At 42.3% G+C, this 25477-nt stretch overlaps 1 protein-coding gene across 1 annotated transcript; it reads left to right on the forward strand.

The window, feature by feature from the left end:
- Positions 1-25477, forward strand: ttc27 (tetratricopeptide repeat domain 27). Its single transcript, XM_037465986.2, has 20 exons — positions 1-258; positions 2110-2281; positions 2612-2735; positions 3636-3776; positions 5314-5416; positions 6419-6577; positions 6707-6843; positions 9942-10054; positions 10347-10413; positions 11510-11623; positions 11928-12023; positions 12525-12647; positions 13507-13734; positions 14791-14889; positions 16281-16333; positions 16949-17114; positions 21557-21754; positions 21867-21978; positions 24186-24286; positions 25143-25477. Exons 1-20 carry the CDS (start codon positions 168-170, stop codon positions 25266-25268), a joined length of 2523 nt encoding a protein of 840 aa, XP_037321883.2. The 5' UTR covers positions 1-167; the 3' UTR covers positions 25269-25477.

Below are 25477 nucleotides of genomic sequence, written 5' to 3' on the forward strand. Positions count from 1 at the left end.
TTATTTTTCCCAAAATGCAATGCGCATCCATCATGGCTGCTCACTTATGCCACTAGCAGCACATGGATGGGTCGAAATAGCCATTTGATCTCTGACTAAAAAGCACTTAAGGTCACTTGTCTCATTAAGAGAAGGATTCCGTGTAGTCGCACCCGGAGGCGTTGGTCATGCAGCTTGACGTAGAGGTCCCCGTCCTCCGAGGCTTTCTAACACCCAGCGAGGCACAGCTATGGAAGCAAACCGTGTTCAACACGGCAGGTGAGACACCGGGCTGTCGTTTAATTGCGCTGGTTCTCCGAACCACCCACAGCAGTCAATGGTATCTGATAGGTGCTTTCAGGTGGATATAGTGGCATGTTGCGGTAGCAAAAAGACGCTTAACGTTTACGACAGCGGTACTCGCGAGAACACGACACACGTTAGCTGTTCCTCGCAATGATGGCTGCTTAATGTCATGGTACGGGGAACCGTGGCCGTACCCCGGCTACAGACAACTACTTTATCACTTCATGAAATAAGAATTACGGAGCTAACTGAATTTTCAGCAGCCTCTCGTGTCTGTGAACGTCATACAATGATCTGGGTAATATCAATGCGCTTACTTCTATGGCCACAGCAGCTATTCCATAAAGTAGGACCGCCCTTACTAGGGTTATGTTCATTTAAGTTGGTTAACGGCCATTATCTAACACCATTCCGTCACAACGAGGTAGTTTTAGAGGGAGGTCCAGGGCGGCGCTTTAGACTGAGTGCTAACGTTAGCTGTTGTGTTGTTACGTGGTTCTCTATTACCATGTGTCCTCCTTACGGGCGGAAAGACTCACTGCCGCAGTCTGCTGGAAGGCTTCTTTCACCGCGGCCAACATGACGCGGTTGAGTGAAAGGGGCACACTGCCACCATGGTAGCCATCCCTACATTATACCACGCTGGCATTATAGTGTTTACACTGACTTTACAACTTGCGGGGGGTGGTAGTTGGCCGAACACGGTAGTCACTCTGGTGCTCTCTGCCCCGCTGCTGCGAGCACAACAGACTTATTCGCGACATATTCATGTCAGTACCGTGCGAGGAAAAATAACAAAACAAAAAATATTTAATTGCATTTTTTCAGGCAAGGCAAAGTCATTTCTGGAGGGGCAAGAGACTGAGACGGTGGTTGAAGATGGAGAGAGTCATTTCTGCATTGGAAGAACTGTGCAGATGAACTCCTCCACGTGTCAAACAGAAAGGGGATGAGGGCAGACGGACCACTTTAGGACTGATAGTGCCTGTAACATGTTGCTAGCTGCTAGGCTGCTTCCATCTCAACATCTACCTGCAGAGGACCACCACTGTGTCCCTAAAAGACAGTGGTTGTTTTTATTCTATCTATAGCCCTAATGAGTTTATACACCAGAAACCTATTCTCTATTAATCAGAATCTTCATATTTATGAACTGATCAGTGGGATTATAAAGTCATTTTCCGGGGTGTCCCCTTTGTGTCTGTGTACATCAGGACAGAACTCCCCTGGTGGATTATTCTGAATGGGCGGGGTGTGGTAACTTACAGTGGTGTAGTTGGATTCATTTCATAAATGAAGACCGTGTGCCAACTAGAATTGAATATGACAAATCCAGCCTTTGAACAGTTTGCAGGTGAAATTCAGTGTCATTTGGCAACTAAATTGGTACAGCCTTAACCAGAGAACAGGAAAAAAATGTTGAGCTTGACGGTTCAATATGCAAAATTGTAGTTTGACAAGAACTTATTTCTTGAGCGTTTGCTCATTGGATTTTATTGGCCAATTTATCAATCCGTGTGTGTACCTGTGTGTTGCAAACAATGTTTTTTCTCTGTAGCTGTGCCCATCATATGCTGACCCTTCACTCACCAGTCCATTGGGTTGTGGGTTCCCTGTCCCTATAATCATCCTCTTGTATACATTTTGAAATACGAACAATGTATGCACACGGGTTGGTGGGCTTGAATACACAATTCAGTGTCAGATATATTTGTGCTGTACAGTATGTCTCCACTGTTTTGATATTGATTCAATGTGGTCACTTAAATTTGATGAGTAATTGCATGCTCTTAAGCAAACTCACTGGAAGCTGTGTTCTTCCAGAGGCGGGCCCACTGCTGGAGTCCTTGATGGAGGGGGACTTTGAGGCAGTTCTGCGGAGCCCCCAAGTGTCTCATCTGCTCACTGGAGATGGCAGCTGCAGCAAGGGGGAGGACATTGAGGCCTACTTGGAGAAACGGGTTTCTCTGTACCTTGAGGAAAACCACTGCAACAGGTAACTTTTTTGCCAATAGTAGTTCCCACATCTGTACCCCCTGTGTGGGATTGAAACCGCTCCTCCCTCCTAACTCGGGGTTTCCCAAACTGGGCCCTCTAATTAGCCGCATTTCATTTTAAGAACTATATTGACCTTCCCATATTACAAAAGTGGAAAGTAAATGTATGAATTGCACTAATTGTGTTATTCACAGGTTGCCCTGTAAATAACAACGCACAATTATTCACTTTTAATAATTGCTAAATCTTTTTTTCTTAAGATAAGATCCCTTCTCTGCAGTGTGTCTGTCCACTAAGTCCAGTGTGTGTCCTGTGTCTCCTGCTGCAGGGAGCTGGCAGTTTTGGCCCTTGCTGTTTCTTGCCTCCACATGTTTGCCCAGAGTAACTGGACTGGTCCTCCAGTGTCCATCCAAATGTCTGACCTCCTTCCCCAGGCCCTGCTCTCCTCTCAGGTACGGTGCTCTCATCACTCCGACATGAGATGCTGAGATATAAAAAACGTTCGATATTTAGTTTTGTTAAATTATTATGTCTACATATTCGTATTTCTACTTAAAGTTTGAATGCACAGAGTGCTAATCTGTACTTAACACAGTAAATGCAGTGTTTCCCCCACCATTCTAACAGGTAGGGATGTTTTAAAACCTAAACAGATACTTTTATTAAAAGGACAAAACAATAGATTAACTGTTTGAACAATACTGTAAATATAAATAAATAAAAAATACCTAGTACCTACTTTTTAATTTCAATCTATGAACAATATATTAACTGCTTACATTTTAGTAACTTGGTGTTTTCCCTCTAGAGCTTGATGTGTATATATATTATTTCATTGGAATTTGGAGCATATTAATCATATCATTTAATTTTAGATTCATGCTCCCTGCAGAAACTAACGATATGTAACATATTGAAGCATTTATGTTGGATTGACTCCTTGTGTGTCTTGATGTAATGACGTCATGAATGCAGCAAGTGCAACACAGAAGAGCTGCATTAAGCACGAGAGCATATTATCTACCGTGTGATATGATTTATTATTTCTACGTTTAGTCAACGCTTTGCTGCGTAAAATAAAGACGAAAAGAATCTGGCGTCATTTGCGTAAGGAAATGGAGTCACGTGTCTGCATCTCAATGCGGCTTCATGACTAACAACACCGAAGGTTTAATACTTCGGGGGGGGCGTCTGACGGGGGTCCACGCACGGCAGTTCCATGCTGACAAATATGTCAGTGCGGCGCTCGCAAAAATTTGTGCAGAGAGCACCAGAGTGACTCTCCCCTGAAGTTGGAAAATTAGGGAAAACACTGAAATGACTAAACTCATTTTCATATTTTTGACTGGCAGCCCCTGACTGTGGTTGAGGCAATCCACTCCAGCCTGCTCCTGGACGGGGAGTCTGTGTACAGCCTGGTAGCCAACCCCTTGCTCCTCCTGCTGGCCAGGGTTATTCTCACCAAGTGCTCCTCAAAGATGGACAACCTCCAGGTAAGACTGTCCTTTGGGGCCCGGCAGTGTTACTGCAGAAGACGAGGATGGCTCAGCAAATGGTAGAAAACGTACAATGTCCTTATATCCTCAAAGGCGGCTCTGACAGAAAACGTTTGGGAACCGCTGCCATGCGGTCTCTTACTCACGGGCTAGAGAACGAGCTCCTTTTCTTAGCTTCTCTTTTTTTCCTATGTAAATGTCCAAGGGGGAAACGCACAAACTGCCACTAAGTGTCGTTTTCTAAATCACTTCATCAGCAATTTTGCAGTAGTTTTAAAGATGTATCTCTATGAAGAGTAGAATCACCAATGTATTACTGTTAATCAGCAGTCCCAAAGGGAAAATATCTGTTCGTTCCTTCCATGACAATGATGCCAAACTTTATGAAGATAATCTTTGGACAAACGACTAGGATAAGGTTTGCTAGTGGACCAGGACTCTGTTGTGTATTCTCACTTAGACAGTAGAGTTCTGTCAACATACTTTTGTGTGCTTCTCTTGATACGTTGTTTGTTGTTTTGACTAGAAATATCATTAAGATGTTATTTCTGGCTGAAAATGGAATAAGCAGTCAAATATCCATGTACATAAATTAAGTTATTAAAAAGGGCGTAAGGAGTAATTGATTTCCATACACTGTATATAGATTTCCAGTATCCAAACAACTCTACTTTTTCTGTCCCTCTTTTAATTGATTCTTGTCTTTATTTCAAGTAGTTCTTTGCGTTCAATAGGAGCATTGGTATGGAGCCCAAACCCACCACACCGGTCCTTGACAACAGTCTTTCTTTTCATTTTTCTCCCAAGCCAATTTTGCATCCATTTTTCAACCCGCTCCGAGCCTATTTTACAGCAGAAGCGTTTCCGGTCAGGAGACCGATGAAGATTTGTGCCTGAAATTGTGTAAACATGCTCCGTTGGAGTGTGTGCGTGTGCTGGAGACTATTGATTCACTGAGACAATGATACCTCCATGTAACCACCCAGCAGAGGATGGGGTCATCTAGCATTGGAAAGGAGGTGGGAGATTTCCTCATGGACACACAAACACCCTTTTTCCACGGTTCACTTGCACTTTATCAGGACAGAACAAGAACAGGAGGGTAAAGGGGTAAGAGAGCACGCATGTGGCTGCAGGCCGCTTTGTGTCGTGGTCTGACCCCAAACAAACATGGAGTTTTTTGTTTTTGGTGTGTGGTCAGCACTTTGTGCCAGCATTCAGCACTCTGGATGTTTTATTTGTCCTAAAAGCCCCCCAAGCAGCATTTGATGCTTACTTGCCGAAGTCTGTTCTTTGTCAGCTAAATGAATGGTGTATTATTAAAATCCTAGAGAATTGTATATGTTCTATTCCCCCCCCCCCCCCCCCATCTATTGCAATCTTTTTCAGCTAATGGAAACCAAATGTGCTATACATGTTGGCTATAGATAGATGCACTTTCTTTCATTGAAGTTTTGTTTGAATTCCCTTAAGACCTGAAAAGTTTTTATTTTTTTTCATATCAGATTTAGTAATTTGTGACTTCTCTGTTTAGCTGATGCCATGGTGGACTCTGCGCTACGTCAGCCTACACCAGCAAATTCTGGAGGCCTGTTCTTCACAGCTTCTTGACTTGGCCAAAAGCAGCATAGACAAAGGTTTGTGAACATTGTCATGTAGAAATTAATGCACCAAGAGTGTTGTGGTACACAGAATCCTATCCAGAATGGAGACCTCTTTCGGCTCAAGTTAAATACAGCAGAAAAAGACCCACTGTCATGCATTCAAAATGTTCACTTCATTTGGCAAAAATTGGCTCCGCCCACTCAGCTTGCCGTTGTTACCTGGACTTTCCACTGATATACTGCCGATTGCCACTGACTTGCCATTGCTTGCCACTGCCACAAGGAGGATCTCGGCCCTGCTGAGAATTATATTCACCATAATCAATAAATAGAATAATCCCAATAATTCTAGCCATTTATGTTGAGTGTTATTGGTTTCACCTTTGCTATATGGCCCTGTGAGGGCCAATTCCTTCAGTATTCGTTTAATTCATCCAGTTTAGATATAGGAGTTTCTCTCCAGGTTTACCTTTTACTTATCCCATATCTTGCATGTTTGATGTGTTTCCATTCACTTTCCTTGTGAAAATTGAATTTCTCAATAAATAAAGAAAACTGGCTCAGAATATCTTTCTATTGATCTGTGTGCCGTTTTGTTATACGGACAAAAGAGCAACTTAAAGCGTCAGCTAAATGACATCTTAAGCAAATTACTCCAGATAAGGCTAAGGGAGCTGTCACTCTTCCTTGTCATTCTAGTCAAATCCAATAGGATCAAACCATTCAAAAAAAGTGGTTCAAATGTCTAATCAGCCAATCAGGGTCTGAGTTCAATCCAAATGTTCACTCCTGCCGTTTCTAGAAGGACTTTTATTTTCTCCTACTGACAATTGGAGTAAAGGAGTCATTAACTTAGCGAAGTTTTGCAGCCTACTGCAACAATGGGCCCACATAGACCTAATGGGACCCCCAAATAGCATGAATTCAAATCCACGTTACGCATGCTATGCTATTTACATACACATTCTTTAGAAATCTAATGAAGCAATTATGAATGTTGCCCATTATGATGATTTTCTTTATCTTCTTTTACAGTGCTAAAATGTCAGCCTCTGTTGTCCAAGCAGCGAAACCTGGCTATCCAATTCCACCTGGAATGTGTCTACACCAGCCTGACTTACTATGACTACCAGCCAGCCAAGGAACACATCAAGAAGGCCCAGGAGCTCTCTGGGCTGAATATCAACCTGACTGGTATGTTCTCCTAACGCTGGGCTCACACTGGATGCAGAATAGCTGTGATTGTTGGAGATGCACTGCCCCACATTTGCCTTTGTTATACCTTGATGGAAAGTAACTGCCTTCTGTATCTGGCCAATCAAGGGGCTCTTGGCAAGCGGACCCATTTCCAGCAGAAGTACCTGGCTCAACTTATTCTTGAAGTCAAGAGAAAGCAGGATCCGTCTGGCCCGGTGGATGAGTTCAGTCCCGCCCCCACGCCTCTGGGCAGCCTGCCCAAGGTACGTGATTGTTACTTTTTAAGCTCTGTTTTCAACAAACCTTCACTTCTGTATGTCAGCAACATCTCTTGCTGACATACAGAAGTTCAGTGGCAAGCTGGTGGATTTTTTTGTTTTGTTGGTAGGGAAAGTTTCAGTAAACATCAGAGTATGATTTAATCCAAAAAAAGGCTATTAAACATGCATAACTACTTTGCAGTTTATTCCTACAGTTCAACATACTGTATATCAATTAATAAATATATATATATATATATTAGGGCTGTCAAAAATAGCGCGTTAACGGCGTTAATTAGCTGTTTGTTGTTAATTACGTCAATTTTTTTGACGCATTTCACGCATGCGCAGTGTGAAAAATTATTCAGGTCCGGAAAGAACCTCTTCTTCTAGGGAATGCACTTCATCCTATACAACACATTACTGCCACCTGCAGGCATACGTCAGGCCGTCAGGTTCAGCAAGTCGTTTGCGCCAGAGACCCGCACCCCCCCCCCCCCTCCCCCTCTCCCCGGTTCTCGCGCAGCAGAACAGAGAAGAAGAAAAGCTCCGCCCAGCAGAGCTTTGCTAAGAAAAATAAATAAAGAGCAGCGCTGAGATAGAGGAAAGACCATCGGAGAGACCCGTAATACTGTTCTGAAACATGCGGAGGAAGAGAAGCCAATGCGATGTAAATCCTCCCGGGTATGGGGATATTTCACACTGAAATGGGGGTGGTAGCGAATTTCTTTGCAGCGCCAGTCGTTCTAATCGCCGCGCTTGACTTTAAGGTGTAACCTTTATTATTGTTCGGTCTGAAACGGCGCGCCCAGTGACAGGTGGTGCAGCAATATTGTTGTTCAGGTGGAAATCGGGAGAAAGGTCGGTCCGGGAGATTTTCGGGAGGGGCTTTGAAACATCGGGAGGGTTGACATGTCTGGTCATGTCTGGTCATCGCAGGAGCACAAACTCACAGCAGAGTGGGATAAACTGCAGAGGCTCGAGACCCTTCTAGAGCCATGCAGGGAAATCAGTCTAACTTATCAAATAACATTGATTTGATTATTTTCTGGAATGAATTAAAAAATCAAATATCAATAACATGTATTTATGTAAAAAATAATAATTATGATAATAATAATGATAATTATGTATCTGTGTCCTGTTATTTATCTTTATTATGCATTTCAGAAAGAAAAAATTGTTAGGATTCAGGTGATTAATCATGATTAATCCACTGAAAATTCTGATTAATTTGATTAAAATTTTTAATCATTTGACAGCCCTAATATATAATATATATATATATTAAAAAAACAAAATTATAACTATATCTAATATTATAAAGGATGAATGTATTACAATATAAATATCTATTAGAATATGTATATATTGAGATGAACCTATTTTGTTGGGGAAACACCCGATCACTTTGTTGAGGAAAGGCTTACTCAAAAGCCCCACAAAACTTCACACATTGAATTATTTGTGCATGTTTTCATCCACGTCCTGGTTGTGTGTCCTCACTGCAGTACTGTGTGCGTCACAGCTGGGTGGCGATGTTTAATTAACACAATGACGTGGTTCGCAAATATACAGCATTGGCATATAACATCCCACTGTAGAAGTCTCCACTGAAGCGTCGTATGTGCAGCTTTTATGCCGGTCTGTTGTCTGATTGTGAGATCAGACTGATCTGGGTCCAGCTGTTTTACCTCAAGTTTCTCCGGCAAAGTTCTTCTCTCGCACAGAGTTTGCGTCGCTCTTGTTATGTTGTTAAACGGCGCATCAGAGACTCGCCCTGACGGGAGGGCGGCGGAGGGCAAGCCCAAATCTCAATGAATTTTAGGGCGCTAAAATGTTGTCACTCATTAACTTTACCAGTGATTGGCTAACTGCTTCTTAGACCCGACGCTTTGGGACACGGCCCGAGACCAGCTGAGACAAGCGGAGAGGATGTGCAGGAAAAGCCTAAATCTTTTTACATATAAATGAACGTCACAATTTCACCTTTGTTATACCTTGATGGAAGTAACTGCCTTCTGTATCTGGCCAATCAAGGGGCTCTTGGCAAGCGGACCCATTTCCAGCAGAAGTACCTGGCTCAACTTATTCTTGAAGTCAAGAGAAAGCAGGATCCGTCTGGCCCAGTGGATGTTTTCAGTCAGAAGGCCTAACTAAGAGACTAAGAATGTCTAACTATTCTGACAAATAAAACGTTCTTTGTTCTTTGAAATAGCTTACTCGTATCACTATGCTATTATATTGTCATTAGGTTATTAGTGACATAAAATGGTCTGAAAATTGCAATGATATCACAATAAATGTTGGTGCAATAATCGCGCAACAAAAATGTCGTGACAGCCCTAATGAGCTATACCATAAACCCTCTCCTTTCACTGTAATTTTGGCAAACCTAGTGTACTTGCTTGGATGTATTGTTCAGTGTGTGACACACTGTCACCAGCAAGCAACAATCGTTGCCCATTGCAACGTTTTTGGATGTCCCGCACAATTTGGGACCGTTGGCAACCCTAATGGTATCTGCCACTGCAAAGAATTTCTCCTTGAGACCAGTTTGGCGCTGCGCCTTCGCGTACTGGAAACTGGTGAGGTCGCTGATTTTACTCTGTGCCTATAGGGGTGGGCCGGGAATGTCGGGGGGTTGGTGGCAATGTAAGTACATGGATTTAATGACTACAGACCAGTTTCATTAAAGACCTCTGCCAGATAACGTACCTGTTTTAGTGGCCATGTTGTAGATGGGACCCCACCGGTTATAGAAAATGGCGACATTGATATTCCATTTACGATTTGTTTTGGTGTCGCCTTGTTTTTATACCATAGCGAAACATGAAGTCATCAAAGGTGAACGTAAATATGGAATTGAATTCATGAGATAGTTTCAATAATTGTTATTGGAACGCGTCACCAACCTCTTTTCTTTCCATTTCTTTAGTACATATTTTGATCTGCTTCGGTTTAGTTTTTTCAGCTACAGAAAGTGTCCAGTGTTCAGCTATTTGTAATTGTTGATCCTTAACAGCATAGCGCCTCACGCTTTCTTGTTTTCCAGTGCAGCCTCTGTTTACATTAGACTGTGTGTCTCCATGTGATTACAGGACTACAGTCTGGATGATGAAACCCGGTTGGATAAGATCAATTTTGCAGAAGCCGATCAGAATCAGCTGCCCGACCTCAGTGTTGAAGAGCAAGCCATTATTCTGGGTCTCTGGTAAGTCTTTCAGTGGCATTTTTTTATGTTCAGTACGGAAAAACCTATATGGTTGAGTGGTCAGAACCAAGGCAACCTTTTGAGGGAGTAGCAGCTTTAGGAGTCGTATCAGCAGAGTGACGACATTTGGGAACTGTTATTAGGTCTGGTTGTTTTGGTGGGCTGTGTTCAGTAGCATCTACCTGAGGGGAGAGCGGGAAGATGATGAGCGCGCATTTAACAGAACGGAGGGTTGCCGGTTCCTCTTTTGTACATTTCGATGTCCACTTAATGTTCTTTGATTGTCTTGCAGCACTGACTTCCAGAAGAATAACCCTGTCCACAAACTGACTGAGGAAGAACTCTTGGCCTTCACGTCGGTAGGTTTTGGGTTTTTTTTGTTGTTTTTTTTACACTGACATGGCAGATATAACAGAACTGACTGCTTTGAAGGTTGGCAAATACATTTTCCTGAGTTGCTTAGGCATGTGTTGGATGGACAGAAGAATCATTCAATCACCTGCCAAGATTGGTTCGTGCCTGCCCTTTGCCAAGGTCTCAAATAATGGTTTCTCAAAACATTCTGTAGCAAACTATATATGGTGGTTCAGGTTAGGTATCAAATATCAAACTGCAATTGTTCCGCGAGGACGCAGCGGTCTGAGCCAATCAGTTGGCAGGCGTTCCATTTTGGCGTCAATAAATAAATGTGTTATAGTGTGATATGGATTTTAGGCCATACCGCCCATATTTTAAATATGTTGTCCAACACTTGCCAGAGTGCGCCCTGTCTTTGCAGACATAAGCCAGTTAAAGACAAGTAAGCAGGAAGAGCTGAGAGTGGAACTAAAGAACAAAACTGACTGTTCTATGTTTGATAACATTTTGGGTGCATGGTTCCATAAACCTTTTTTTTTTTTTTTTTTTACAATAACTACATACATTTGGTCATCTTTGAGGCAGAATTCCACCAGGTGGAACATGCGACTCTTCCTGCTGTCCTTGTGCACTTTGCTCTCAACTCTCCATTCGACAGCTTTGACAAAATGTGTTTGCCATTTGATAAAAGAACCACCGTGGTGCACCACGACTTGCAGTTGCCACGAGCACAGGCTGTGGTCTCGTAATCTTCTGGCAAACATCCCTTTTATTGGCTTTACTACAGCTAGTACAAACTAAGCTTGAGTCCACCTCGAAATGATGATCAGTTTGAACAATGAGCTGGGATGGAAAGCTTCAGGTGGCTGCTGGCTCTGTGAGCAGGCATCTTCCTAGCCTACATGTAGATCCAAGAATCTGCAGGCTGGTTAGATGGTTGTCACATGTCTAGCTGTCTTCATCAAGACATCACTTCAGTCTTATTCCTGGAGGATTTTATGGAGCGTTATATGTACAATCATATATCTATCAATATAGATTGAGTGTCCTATTGGTCTTAAAGATGATTGATACACTTGGTGCCCTGTCTGTCTGCAGTGTATTCTGTCTCAGCCAAAGTTCTGGGCTGTAGAAGTCACGGCACTTTGCCTCAGGACTAAACTGGAAAGGGGCAGCTCCCGATGTGTCGAGAGAGCAATGATGCAAACCCAGGTAAGGACATGTGCTGTGGGAATGTACATTTGCATTTTCCTTTAAGGAGAATGGGAAGCATTATTTCCATGTTGGGATCTCAATCTGCCTTTCTAATGAAGAATTTTTCCACTTGAAATCTAAAGCAGAGTTAAAAATGAAACGAGTGGTTTTTTTAATGTTGTGCCAACTTTTGCATGTGCCTTCATGATTTTAAGTTTTTCATTGTAGAAATGGATGTTTTTTTTCTTTGGACCTCCCTTACCTTTTATTTCTACTTGGGCTAGATACAGGGAATTCATTCCATCTTTGTTTTCTCTTTCAGGCAATAGTAGACCACTTTGAAGACAAGAGCTGTCCGGTGACCGAGCGCCTCAAGGGGTTCTACTTCTGCCAAGCCCCCCCCAGGTGGGATGTTCAGGTAAATGTTTTTTTTTCATAAAATTTCAATGTTTCTTCATTTTCATAAACCAAGAGAAAGTTACCCCAACAAGCTGTTCCAAGTTCATGTGTGACCCAAATGCTTTGCCATCAAATTGAATTTATTTAGATGTCCTATGTGTCAAGTGGATGAATTGTGTGACTTTTCCCCTGTCCCCGGTTGTAAATCTAGGGGGCGTGCGTGAGCTACCAGCATTGATTTCTGAATGAATATTGGAAAGATTGCTGTGATTTTTTTGGTTCAGATCTTTTCCGAATTATATTTTGACGAACAATGACTCATGGTATGCAAATGCCCCTACCGATTTTTTCCGCCATTTTGAATTTTGTGATGGCCAGATTCCTCCAAAATGATAAAGTTGTAAGCTAATTAACACACATATAATTAGATTGGCAAAACAAGGAAAATAGATCTACCAAACATCAGTATGTTTGTATTTCAGTGCACAGCCTCTTAGCGTTGTTCTCTTCTGCTGTACAGAAACAGCTGGCCAGCCTGCTGTCGGACCTCGGCTGCACCAGTTCAGCTCTGCTCATGTATGAAAAGTTAGAGCTCTGGGAAGATGCAGTTATCTGCTATGAGAGGCTGGGCCAACATGGAAAGGTACACGCACACACGCACATGTCGCTCCTCTGGTTCCAGGAGGAACGACCATTGTTTGGTCAACGTCCACATCCACGTCTTCATTGAGCTGAGACCTCCGTCACTTTATCCAGCAGAACCTGAAGCGTGTCTTTCTTAACATGCTTCTCTAAATCGCTTACTAACAATCACAATTGATTTGAAATGGTTTGTAAATAACATGTAGCCAAATTCAAACAGCTTTTGCCGAGGAGTGAACTTCAAGACTTAAATAGTAGACCAGGAACACACACAAATGTATATGATATAAATCTATGATACAGACCCATACATGAAGACATGTAGGAGAACAAATGTAGAAATAAATATAGGATATGTTTGTTTGACCTGTTTTATTACTTTTACTTATTTATGGTTACATTCATTTACTTATTTTCATATTTATTTCAGCATTTATTTATTCATACATTTAATTTATCTTCAAATGTACTTATTCATGTATTTGTTTATACGTGTATTCTTTTATTTACTTCTTTTTTCCTGTATTTATACATTTTTACCTTTTTTTTATTTTTATTTATTGAAGTTTTTTTGTCCTCCATAACTTGGGTTGGTTTTTTTTCCATTACTAACGGAAATTTATAAATATTTGACCACAAAATTACCCCATATTTCCTGTCAATAAATATTGATGTACATCCTTGACTTTACATCCTACCAGTTGCATCTAGTCATTAGAAGTTGTACACAATAAAATCAGAATTCAGACAGATTCAGTTATCTTTCTTGTTTGAACTCAAGTTGCAACTAGAACACTGCCCTTACAAGGAATGTCTCCTCTTTCACTCATGACCTTTCCTTTTGCATCCTTTGGCTTCAGGCTGAGGAGATTGTTCGCAGAGAGTTGTTGAAGAAAGAGAAGCCCAGTCTGTACTGTCTCCTGGGGGACATATTGAGGGAGCATCAGTACTACGACCGGGCGTGGGAGCTGTCGAACCAGCGCAGTGCTCGAGCCATGCGCTCCAAAGCCCTGCTGCACCTCCGCAGCAAGGAGTTCCAGCAATGTGTCGACTGCTTTGAGCGGTCGCTCAAAATCAACCCAATGCAGGTAAAAGACACTTCACGTAGTAAATAACAACTTTCTGGACATTCTGGTATCACTTTGAAATGAATAGAAAAAAACTACATTTATGACTTCACTTATCACTCACCATTTCTTTATTAGTCTAAATATGATGAACTCAACCATTTCTGGGCAAATTGCACATTTCCTGGATTACATTTACGCTGAGCCATACATGTGCATCTCTGACAGCGGGCGTCACTGGCTGCATACGCAGCACTCACACACACACACACACATAATATGCGCACATAGACACGCACACACACACCCATGGTTCAGAAGAAGCGGGTGTAGTGATTGCCTGCAGTCTAGAGCCTGATAGGAGGGTTTTAGGATTTTCAAGGGAGCCTCCCCAGGATCAGAAGGTTTAGTGGGTTTAGTTTGACGTGTGGACCGTGGTAGGCGAAGGGAGAAGGCCATTTAGAGAGGGAGAAATGGTGACTTTTTGTGCTGTTCAGGAAGTTGACCCCCCCCCCCCCCCCTCTCACAATCTCTGTTGGCCCACTCACAAATCTGATAATATAACTCGTTTTTTCCTTCTGCATGCAAAAAAGGCTCAGTGCTATACTGGTAATGCCCCAGAGGCTGGCTGGTTGGTAATGGTTAAAAAACCTAGGGTATAGGACTCAAAAGAAGTTAAAGAAGCATAAATTCAGTGTAACTTGAGGTTCCATTATCACAGGTACAGACCAACATTTCCACAAATTGCCTCTGCCTTCTGAGATTGTTAGAGCAATTGGATTTCCTTCATTTACATGCATGCTCATTGGTTACATTTCCATTTCACTCTTGCTTGAGTTTAGATATCTTATTCTTAATATGCATTAAATATCTTTGTTTATATAATGAGCTTCTATCAAAGCTGTCTCTAGTACAGCCTTGCAGAACTAGTCTTTATTAGGATTAAAATCATCTGCTACTTTTGCTGATAAACAACTTTTGGAGTGCTTGATAAAGAACACTCTGCCTAGATCTAATATATAGATGCACTTGTATAGTTTGACCCCTTTATGTATGTGCGTGTGTGTGTTTGGACAGCTTGGAGTGTGGTTTTCTCTGGGTTGTGCCTACTTTGCCCTGGAGGGTTATGAGGGAGCTGCCAAAGCTTTCCAGAGGTGTGTGGGGCTCGAGCCAGATGTAAGTACCTACATACACTCACAATGTCTCTTAACAGCACCATATTATGGAAAAGTACAATTTTAAGCAGGGAGAAAAGAAGACTCCTATTAACTCAACCTCCTGCTTTTAGAGTAACAATATTCCTCTTATGCAAAAAAGATGTCAGTGGATGGCTGCTGTGTTTTCATTGCTTAATCCATGTTACAGCTGGGATACCCGGAGCTCTGTCCCCAGGCGACAACTCCAGCAGACTTACTCTATACCTCTGTGTTATCTTCAGTTGAAGTATTGGACATTTTAGTAAAAGGTGTGCTCACCTTTGACCATCATTGAGACGCACTCAGCATGGGGGAGGATTGCCGGAGAGCTCGTTCAGCTTCACCAACAGGGATTTTGGACACCGCTGCCTGGAATATTTCTCAACATTTCTTAGCTCACCGTCAGGGTTTCAGTTCCACCGTGCAGCAGGCACAGCATGCACTCGCCGTCCAAAGCCTGGTTTACAGCGGAGCTCAGGCAGCTACGTCTCTGCAAAAAGAGCAGGCATTCAGGAGTGAGGACTTACGTCGACGAGTACAAAGTTTGGCACAGCAACTGTTCTGATTAACTCCAGCATTAGAAGAGTTGAACGAGTTCTGTTGCTTTGATGGACAATGGGACAGCCCTGGCTCCATCAACCAGCTCAGAACCACTAGCCGCCTTCTGCCAGCTCAACAGGGGCCCATGCCACTCATCACTCACCAAGAAGGCTCAGCAGAGGCTGTTCTTCCTGAGGAAGCTGAACAAATGCAACCTGCACTTCTACGCCTCCATCATGGAGTCAATCCTCTGCTCCTCCATCACCGTTTGTACCCTGCAGCCACCATCAAGGACAAAAGCAGGCTGCAGCGTGTCATCCGCTCTACAGAGAGGGTAATCTGCTGCAATCTATCACACGCACAAGACTTGTCGGAGCCTGAAGCGAGCAAGTAGGATTGTAGCCGATCAGTCGTCTCCTGGACAAGCTGTTTGAGTCTTTTCTTTGGCAGGAGGCTGCAGTCCACCAGGAACAAAAAATAGCTTCTTCCCTTCAGCAGATGGGCTCCTCAATAAACTCTGTCCACCCTCCTGCGCTGCACCATCCACATTCTCTACGCTCTTTATTTAATATTGAATATCTTATACACTTTATCTTTGACATTAATCTGGTCTTTTGCACTTGTTTGATTATTTGTATTTTTATATCTGTTTGCACCACCCTGACCAGAAAGATTCCTTGTATGTTCATTTTTCTTGGCAGTAAATGATTCCGATCGACACACCAGGCAGCAGAACCTGCTACGCTAATGCTATTTTTCCCTTCTACCCTCTGCTTAGCATATTTTTAAATTTTTCCTTCTTTACCCCCCCCCCACACACACACTTTTCAGAATGCAGAAGCATGGAACAACTTCTCTTCAGCCTACATTCGCCTCAAAAAGAAGTAAGTTTGAGTAGGGACATAGTGTGTGTGTGTGTGTGTGTGTTGAACATGTCTGTAGCACCTTTAGCTCCACATTTAAGGGGAAAAGCAACAGATACATATTATATCTCGAAAGTTCCAAACCTTTTAAAGATGCACATTTCTTGTCATGAATAATCAACAGGCACAATGGTCATGTTAATACAAACTACTCATCAATCCCATCAAAAGAGTACAAAGAGTAATCCAGATGATCCGGTGGAATCAATCATCAAATTTCAAACATTTCCAACAGAAGTAAAGAAATGATTCAGATACTGAGTCGTAGGCCACATGTGCGGTGGGAGTACAGAGGTACCCTGGGAGTCTGCATCTGTGTTTACACACATGTGCTTTCTGGCAAGGCAGGAAAGTTCCTATTAACAACTGGTTGGCACCAATAAATTCTCTTCATCACCGTTTCTGCGAATTAACGATCGCTGTTTGTGTGTCTTCATGTCAGTCTCTATTCTTTGTTGTTCCGCTTCCCAGATGTTTAAAAGGGAACACTACTATAAATGTATTTGGCCTATTGATGTTTATTCACAGCTAGCTCTTTTCTTGCTCCTGTCCTTTTGTTTTCTCTTTCACCGGCAGAGACAAAGCCTTCTGTACGCTACGGGAAGCCCTGAAGTGTAACTATGAACAATGGCAGATCTGGGAGAACTTTCTCGTTGTGAGCACTGACATTGGGGAGTTTGCTGAAGCCATCAAGGCCTACCATCGCCTGATGGACCTCAGGGAAAACTTCAAGGACATCCAGGTAACGATAAAGGTGTCAATTTTAGTGCTGTCAAACGCTTAAAATATTTAATTACCATTAATCGCAAATTTGTATCTATTCCAAATGTCCCTTTCTTTTTTTTCCACAATTTTGTTTTCAATTTAATGCTCTTATCAACATGGAAAAGTGTATTGGCTTGCTCTATGCAAATGTTTTATTATACGGAAAAACAACAGGGCGGTACGAAAATTGCCCCTTTAACAGGTTAACAAGGACTCCGCTTATAGTGCAGTTAAACGATGGCTTAATATATATACTTTTTTTTTTTCAAGCAGTTCTCCTACACAATTACATGTGTTGCGTCAAGGAACGCCAAGTGGCGGAAAATACAATTACCTTTTTGAATCTAATCTCAATTAGCATTTCTCCATCAATGGCAGTTCCGTGGATCTGCTGTTAGCTATCTGCTAAGCTAACTTCCCAAAGCAAGAGCATTAACAGTTAACGTTGGGTTACCAATAAAAGGTAAGCCTAGTACTTCTTTGCTTTCAGCCAGTTTCTCAAACAGACAAACCTGTTGACATTTTCAGTCATCGTTTTAAGAAAACGTTAATCTCGCGATAAAAAAATTGGTAACGTTAATAACTCGTTTAACTGACAGTACTAGTCAATATATATGTATATAATATATATACAAAAACATTTCTGAGATGGTAATTGAAGTAAAGTTAAATGAGCTGGGGAATGTTTTATACTATCATAATTTACTCAGCATCACGTTGTTCCAAACTTGTATTATTTTTTAATTTTTTATTCTGCTAAGCACAAAGATATTTTAAAGCATGTCGGTAATCAGACAGTTGATGGACCCCATTGACTTCAATAGAAGAAAAAAAAATATGGTCAAGTCAATGGGGTCCATCAACTGTCTGATTACTGACATTCTTCAAAATATATTTCTTCTTGTTTAGCAGAATAAAGAAATTCATACAGGTTTGAAACAACTTGGGGGTGAGTAAATGATGACACAATTTTTATTTTTGGGTGAACTATCCCTTTAAAGAGCACAAACCCCTTTTTAATATGACACCAAACAACATTTACCTCGACTTGTTGAGATACTTCCCATAAAAAACCTATACAAACAAATTACTCACACAAAACGTCCTGATAATTAGGGTTGGGTATCGTTTGAATTTGAGCGATTTCGATTCCGGTTCCCAGCGATTCTCGATTCCGATTCTTTTAAGAGGCAGGGTCAAAAAAGTTTAAGTTGAAGATATTTTAAATGAGCTAGCTAACCAAGGGTCTTTCTGAAGGAAATAGTCTGACCTTCTCCATCAATGTTAATTCTATGAACTTTTTATTAACTTTACTATGAATTTCTAACAGGGCTGTTTTCAACTACAATATAAATATCAAACTATGAACTTGAATATTGTATAAACATAATAAATTATGAATATATTTTAACACTCACAAAAACACATTTACACATGAGTGTATGATACTGCAGGTACTTAAACGTTACCTTGCTCCCACTGATGGGCCCTTGGAGCCAGAGGATGAGGCAGCGCGTCACAGACGGGGCCAACTCTCCCAACCGCAAATCAGGGACACTTTCGCTGACGCGGGGAGTGCTAGCACAATCTTTTTTTTTTTCTTTGCAGCGCCAGCCTCACTGCTCATTTTAACAGATAGGACCGCTCCGCTCGGGCCACCCGGCACCCGCGCGCGCACACTGGTCTGATGCGTCACAAATTCACAACAACCGTGACGCTATCCATGTTCGATCGCGCTGTTACGCCAACACTTCCGGTGGACGCTTCTTCGTTGGTGTTCAGCGGTTTCTATTTCCGGTCGGGGCCAGCGGACTGATAATCGAAACTAGGAATCGAATTTTAAACTTTTGAACGATACCGGGTAAATCGCAAAGCTAGTTCCGATTCCAATCGATTCTCGATACCCAACCCTACTGATAATATATATACATATATATAAAATTTAGAGTATTCACTTGCCTTAATATTGCATATTGATGATATTTGAAATTCAGAAGAAACATTAGAAAATATCTAGTTAGTATGAATATGCTCCGTTAAAGCCGCTCCCCGCTACAGCGGCTCATCTGCCTTTTCAAGCGCGTTCCTGGATTCAAAACTCCGCCAATCACTCGTAACAGCTTGTCGAAGGATCTCAGCATCATTAAATGAATTCAAAACTAGAAGAAGAGGCGTATTGTGAGCGGCTGTACGCTCTCGTTTAACTTCCGCTTAGTTCATGTCCAATACAGTCTGTTAATGTACAAATGTCAGCTGTCTATTACTGAATCTTACAGACACAAACCACACTGATGGAGAGTTAAAGCCCCGTTATTAGGGTGTCAGGTGAGAGCTGTCCTATCTGTTGAAATGAGCAGTGAGGCTGGCGCTGCAAATAAAAGATTGTGCCAGCCCAGCCGCCGACCACTAGCACCCCACTTTCAACCCGGGGTTGGGAGAGTTGGCACCCTATGTTTCTGCAACATGTCGCCAGGTACTGTGGTAGTTTTGACAACTGAAGCTACAGCACTAAACATGTCGTTTTTTTAACATGTTGAGACATCAACCTCTAGATTTATTTTTTTTGGCCCGCAATTTCTCCGCACCCCCCTTGCTCTTACGTTTTTGTTTCTCCATCCTAATCCACAGATTTCTTTCTGGCTCTGAGCCACTGAATGCATCTGACTGACATCTGTGTCTTTCTCATAACTATAAGAATGTCATTGTGACTTTGCATGTGTACCATTGGTTTCCTCTGCCCAGACAATATAGAAAACCTTGAGGCCATTTTGGGGGCTAGTTTCCGGTGGCCTTTTTGGTTCAGGTGTAAGAAGATGTGGAAGATACATTCATAGAATCCTCTATGATGTCCAACCTGGTGTTAGTTTGTGTCCTCTTCGATCTACCTGGTCGTCCTCCAATCAGAGGACTTACGGTTCGATCCCATGTTCTGCTAACCCACGTGTCGCTGTGTCCTTGGGCAAGACACTTAACCTGGGTCACAGACTGGCAGGTAGGGCTGTGTATAGTAGTTCCTGTCATCAGTGTGTTGGTTGGTGAATGATGACATGAAGTGTTGGTGCACTTTGAGTGGTCGGAAGACTAGTAAAGCACTAGAAGTATTTTCCATTTACCACCACTGAAACTGAGGCCAAACCTCAGCAGTAACTTGTTTGGCTTAATGCAGAGTGTATGGACACAGCCCTCACTAGGCCAAAGGGCTGGTGTACTGTTTGACTACCAGGATGAAATTTGCATTTTCCTCTTGGATTTGAGGGTCCCCTGGCGATCGGAGACTGTTTTTCACCACTAACACAGGACAGGGTTTCCTCGATAGTTGAACACAGCTTCTAGTCTCAGCTTTTTAAAATGGGAACCACAGCAGAGGTCTACCACTCTGCAGGCTCTGTCCCATTTTGCCAAGGCAGCCTAACAAGGCCCAGATTTTTCTGCATCTCCAGTCGAATCTCATTCACTGCTTTGTTCCATGACTCCTTACTGTTCCCGCCAGAGCCGCTCTCTGTTGCCCCTCCTCACCTAGCATTGTTTACTTCACTAATATTCTGCCCATTGCCTGTGTTGAGCTTAAGAAGAGAAACCAAACACCATCCTGGAACTCGGCAACACTTTGCATCATGCTTTCCTAGTCGCTCTCAGCTTTTCTGTTGTTACTTGCTGTTTAATCCTCAATGAAGATGATTTATTGAATCGGTTTCTTACAGAATAGTTACATTTTCTTTCTTTTTACCATTAGTAGCTTTGTCGTTGAGTTTGGATTAAGGGTTGAAAGTAGTGAGTTTCCTTATAGTTCTCATTTTTAATGAGTACTTTTTTGTTTTCACTGTTTAATGTTGAAAATGTCCCCTCCTCTCCAGCTCAACAGGCGAGAGTGTGAGAGGGAGAGTGTGCAGCAGGATCTCACATTCTCACATGCATACAAGCTACTATCACACACTTCTAGTAGGACACAAGTGATTTAGAAGGATTGTTTTTTTGGAGTTTGTCCACCAAACTAACATTGCTTTGTATTTCCATTCAAAATGTTTTGTTCATAGTTGATTTAAAACACTAAATTTACCCTCCATGATTACAGTGAAACATTACAACTCAATTCCCTGAGAGCAGTGCAAGTTGTGTATATCACAAGGTAACCGTGGCATAATTACTGCAAACATTGGAGACCACAGCAAAGAGTATATGCTGTGTCATGCCAAAGGCTTCATGAGTGTAGATGTTTGAAGATTGAAACCACATGTGACACAAACGGCTACTTTCCATCCCACTACTCCTTCCTTGGGTTCTTTGGCAGTCCTGAGCAGTGTGCTTTTGTTTAACGGTAGTGAAAGGATCGCATGTGGGATTCAAACCCATATAGTAATATTAAAGCTGCATTAATTGTGATTCCTCACAGATCTGACGTTGAGGTTTTTCTCCCTGCAGATTATACAGATCCTGGTTCAGGCAGTTGTTGAAAACCTGACGGACCGGCAGGGCGGGGAGGCCGAGACGCTGCGGCCCAAGCTGAAGGAGCTGCTGGGGCGGATCAGTTCCCGCCACAGCAGTGACTGTGAGATATGGCAGCAGTACGCTCTGCTGTACGGAGGCGGCCGCAGCTCCAACCCAGACGACAACCTAAAGGTTGTGCTAATGACAAAGCTTGAAATGTTTTCACCTGCAGTGATTGCATACATTTGAACCCCAACCCCTTTACTGCTCACATGGACACGCTGGTTATGGTGTGGTTTTCTAGGCTCTACAGTTCCTGTCCAAGGCCCACCGTTGCAAGGTTCAGAGTGGCGGTTGGGAGAAGGAACCTGGTCTCCTCATGGAGGTGATCCAAAGAGCCATCAATATGGGTGAAGGTGAGAGCCAGGAACCAGTGTTTGAATGACCTTTTGATTTGATGACAATCATTTAGAATACATTTTGACTACACAGTATTAACGGAGAGGGGCTTTTAACAGGAAGTCCTGCTTAGTGCCTTGTGTTGCTGACAGTGTAAAGCCTAGTTTATGCTTCTGCGTTTTCAGAGAAACACAAGGACGCACAGACACAGAGCCCCTTGCTGCCTTTCACCCCTCTTGTGTGCTTGCGTGTGTTGACCCATTTTTCTAAACTTGCTTCAAAAGCTACGCTAGCTCCCGCAGCCCTCAAGGCTGTGATTGGTCTGCTAACTGCATCCTTTCAGGAGTCTCACATTTCCGGTTTCATACCAAAATTCCACCATTATTAAAACAGATTTAATTTTCAGTTTGTTTGCGAATGTGTGACGACACAAGACAACATCTGCCGCTGTTAGAACACAAACACCCACACGTAGACCAACCAGACAAAAAGGATCCTTGCACCGACGCTACTGTGGTTATTCCTGCATGTCCTGTCGGGTTTATGCGTCTGCACGCTCTGTTAAAGCCGCTGACCCCCCCCCCCCCCCCCCCCCCCACTACGACACAGCGGCTCATGTGCCTCTTCAAGCGCGTTCCTGGATTCAAAACTCCGCCAATCACTCCTAACAGCTTGTCGAAGGATCTCAGCATCATTAAATGAATTCAAAACTAGAAGAAGAGGCGTATTCTGAGCGGCTGTACGCTCTCGTTTAACTTCCGCTTAGTTCATGTCCAATACAGTCTGTTAATGTACAAATGTCAGCTGTCTATTACTGAATCTTACAGACACAAACCACACTGATGGCATAAAGAAGAGTTAAAGCCCCGTTATTATTGGACATGGATACAATCCGAAGCCCAAGTTGTATTGGGTGCTCGCTCCTTTTGCTTGACGCACGCTCCTGATCTTGAATCTAGAATTGATTGCTCTACCTTAGGGTCCCGTATGTTGTGCTTGAATTATTTGTGGTTGAATTTTTTAACGTTGAATTATTTGCAGTTGAATTTTGCAGTATTATAACGTTGAAATGCCTTCAGATACATAATTTCAATTAATAAATATTCAGTGCTAGAAATTCAATCACGTTTTTCTTTCAAAACCCGATGCCACAGATTTACTTCCATATTTGAGCTCTTTTATTCTCTGCACAGGGCTGAGCTCCTCCCACTCATGCTTACCACCACTTCTTACTGGATGTGTCTTACCATCGTCCTACCATATGGGATTAATCATATTTTTCTTGACTCTTCATATGTATGGAGATGTGTTTATAATATTATAGTGTAGTTGAATGTATATATGTTGTAAAGCGCTAACTAAACTATGGAGGAATTCTGAGGTAAACCAGAGTCTGTTTTATATTTTCGATTGTTCCAAGTAGGCACCTTTTGCTTCGATGACTTTGCACGCTCTTGGCATTCTTTAAATCAGCTTCACGAGGCGGTCACATGGAATGGTTTTCCCTAAAAGGTGTGCCTTGTCTAGTGTTAATTTGTGGAATTTCTTGCCTTCTAAATGTGTTGGAGACTAACCAGGCCGGGTTGCAGACCATTATACTGTTAGCGGACAAAGTCATTATTTCCGATCACAGTGGGACTTATGATATTACATGTTTTTCTATTGTTAATATAAAGTGTGAGTATAATTTAAATTTATAAGCAGCTGATAATGTTTGAAACTTCTCTTGTGACGATCAATTTTTTACAAGCGGTTATATTTTATAAAAGAGTTTACACAATAAAATATTCTCTTGCATACTTTACTCCGTATTTACAACTCAGGAATCCTACTGAAACATCCTTGTTTAAGATGTGTATAAGTTTTCTTACATTGAATCATCCTTGAATCAAATGTCAGTATGGGTATAAAAGTGTAAACTGGGTGCCACTCGATTTCTGCCCGTGTTAGTCCGAGCTTTTGGACTGAAATGAGTGTGTCATGAATGCTTATACTCTGCATTGCTAGTGGTGCCACTATTACTTGTAACCAGGAAAGTGAAGTCTGACGCTGTTTGGATGAGAAAGTTGCAAGCAGCAACACTGCAGCCAAAGCAATCACCCCAGAAAGTTTTGAATGTGCATTCAACCCTTTAAAAAATATCCAGGACGTAACCCAACGGAGACTTGTACACAAATATAACTAATCCAACCAGTTTATTTCATTCTCTGAATCTTTTTCTTAGTGACCTTCAATTACTGTGAGAAGAAAAGCAATTCAACAGAAGCTCTTCAGATGCTCTCCTCTACCCGCCTCAGTCTCAAGAGCCTGGTCAGCAAAGCTAAGGTACAGTTACATGTGATGGAATGATCATACCAGGGCTGTCAAAGTGATATTATTGTGGATAAAATATTGTAACTTGTTTACTTCCGGTGCCCATTGACCCCTGAAACAGCTGCAGTCAGTTCGATCGGAGAGATCGAGGCGGTAGTTGAAGAGAGTCATTTCTGCATTGGAAGAACTGTGCAGATGAACTCCTCCACGTGACAAACAGAACGGGGATGAGGGCAGACGGACCACTTTAGGACTGATAGTGCCTGTAACATGTTGCTAGCTGCTAGGCTGCTTCCATCTCAACATCTACCTGCAGAGGACCACCACTGTGTCCCTAAAAGACAGTGGTCTGGAAAAGGTCCTGGCTACATGTCTGTGGATTGTTGGCACTTCAAACACAGCCGTCAAATGATGGAGAGTTGAGAGCAAAGTGCACGAGGACAGCAGCATGTTCCACCTGGCCTAGATGATCAAATGTGTGGAGTTCAACTTCATTGCAATAAATGTAGATTAATGAATTTCAAAATGTGAGATTGGTAAATTCTTTTTTTTTAATCTATTGACAGTCCTAGTTATTATAATCAGGGTTTTGAGCTTATACATTTAGTTAACTCTCTGGACCAAAAATAGGAAATAACGAACTCTCACCAGGCCACACTTAAAAATAATCGCTTTATTTGTTGCTAAATGCTGTGTAGTTCTATACTTGTGTAATATGATAAACACTGCCTGCTGAGCTTATCAGCATCCTAAGTGCACTCACATTAAATGAATGGCAACAGCATGTTCTCTGCACATCCAGATCAGAGACAATTAACAAGTCCAGAATGTTGACAACCTAACCCATTTCATCGTTGATCTGTTCCAGCAAATGCACACTGATGTGGCGACTGGTCTAATCCACCCTGAGCTGCAGGACGGTGTCGCTGCTTTGGAACGACTCATCACTGAGCTACATGAGCTCGGCGAGAAGCTGCGTGGCCAATCGGAGTAACCGCCAGCTGAAAGCGTCCCAGTAGTAAAGCCTCATGTCAAATGCATCACGTGTGCACTGTACGAGGGTCACATGTGACAATTGAGGACGACGTCAATTAGAAAGAGAAAGCCAAAGGTCTCCTTTTTGTAATTGTGATCTTTTTATACTTCTATATCCACATTGGAACTGATATTAAGGCATCAAATATTAAAATATTTAAAATTTTA

Source organism: Pungitius pungitius, chromosome 13, assembly GCF_949316345.1.
Source record: "Pungitius pungitius chromosome 13, fPunPun2.1, whole genome shotgun sequence".
Lineage (NCBI taxonomy): Eukaryota > Metazoa > Chordata > Actinopteri > Perciformes > Gasterosteidae > Pungitius > Pungitius pungitius.

Coding starts and splice junctions, on each gene's coding strand:
- ttc27 (XM_037465986.2), top strand. CDS start 168: ATGCAGCTTGACGTAGAGGTCCCCGTCCTCCGAGGCTTTCTAACACCC. Junction 11,624..11,927: donor GAGCAATGATGCAAACCCAG/GTAAGGACATGT, acceptor TTTCTCTTTCAG/GCAATAGTAGACCACTTTGA. Junction 12,648..13,506: donor GGCTGGGCCAACATGGAAAG/GTACACGCACAC, acceptor CTTTGGCTTCAG/GCTGAGGAGATTGTTCGCAG.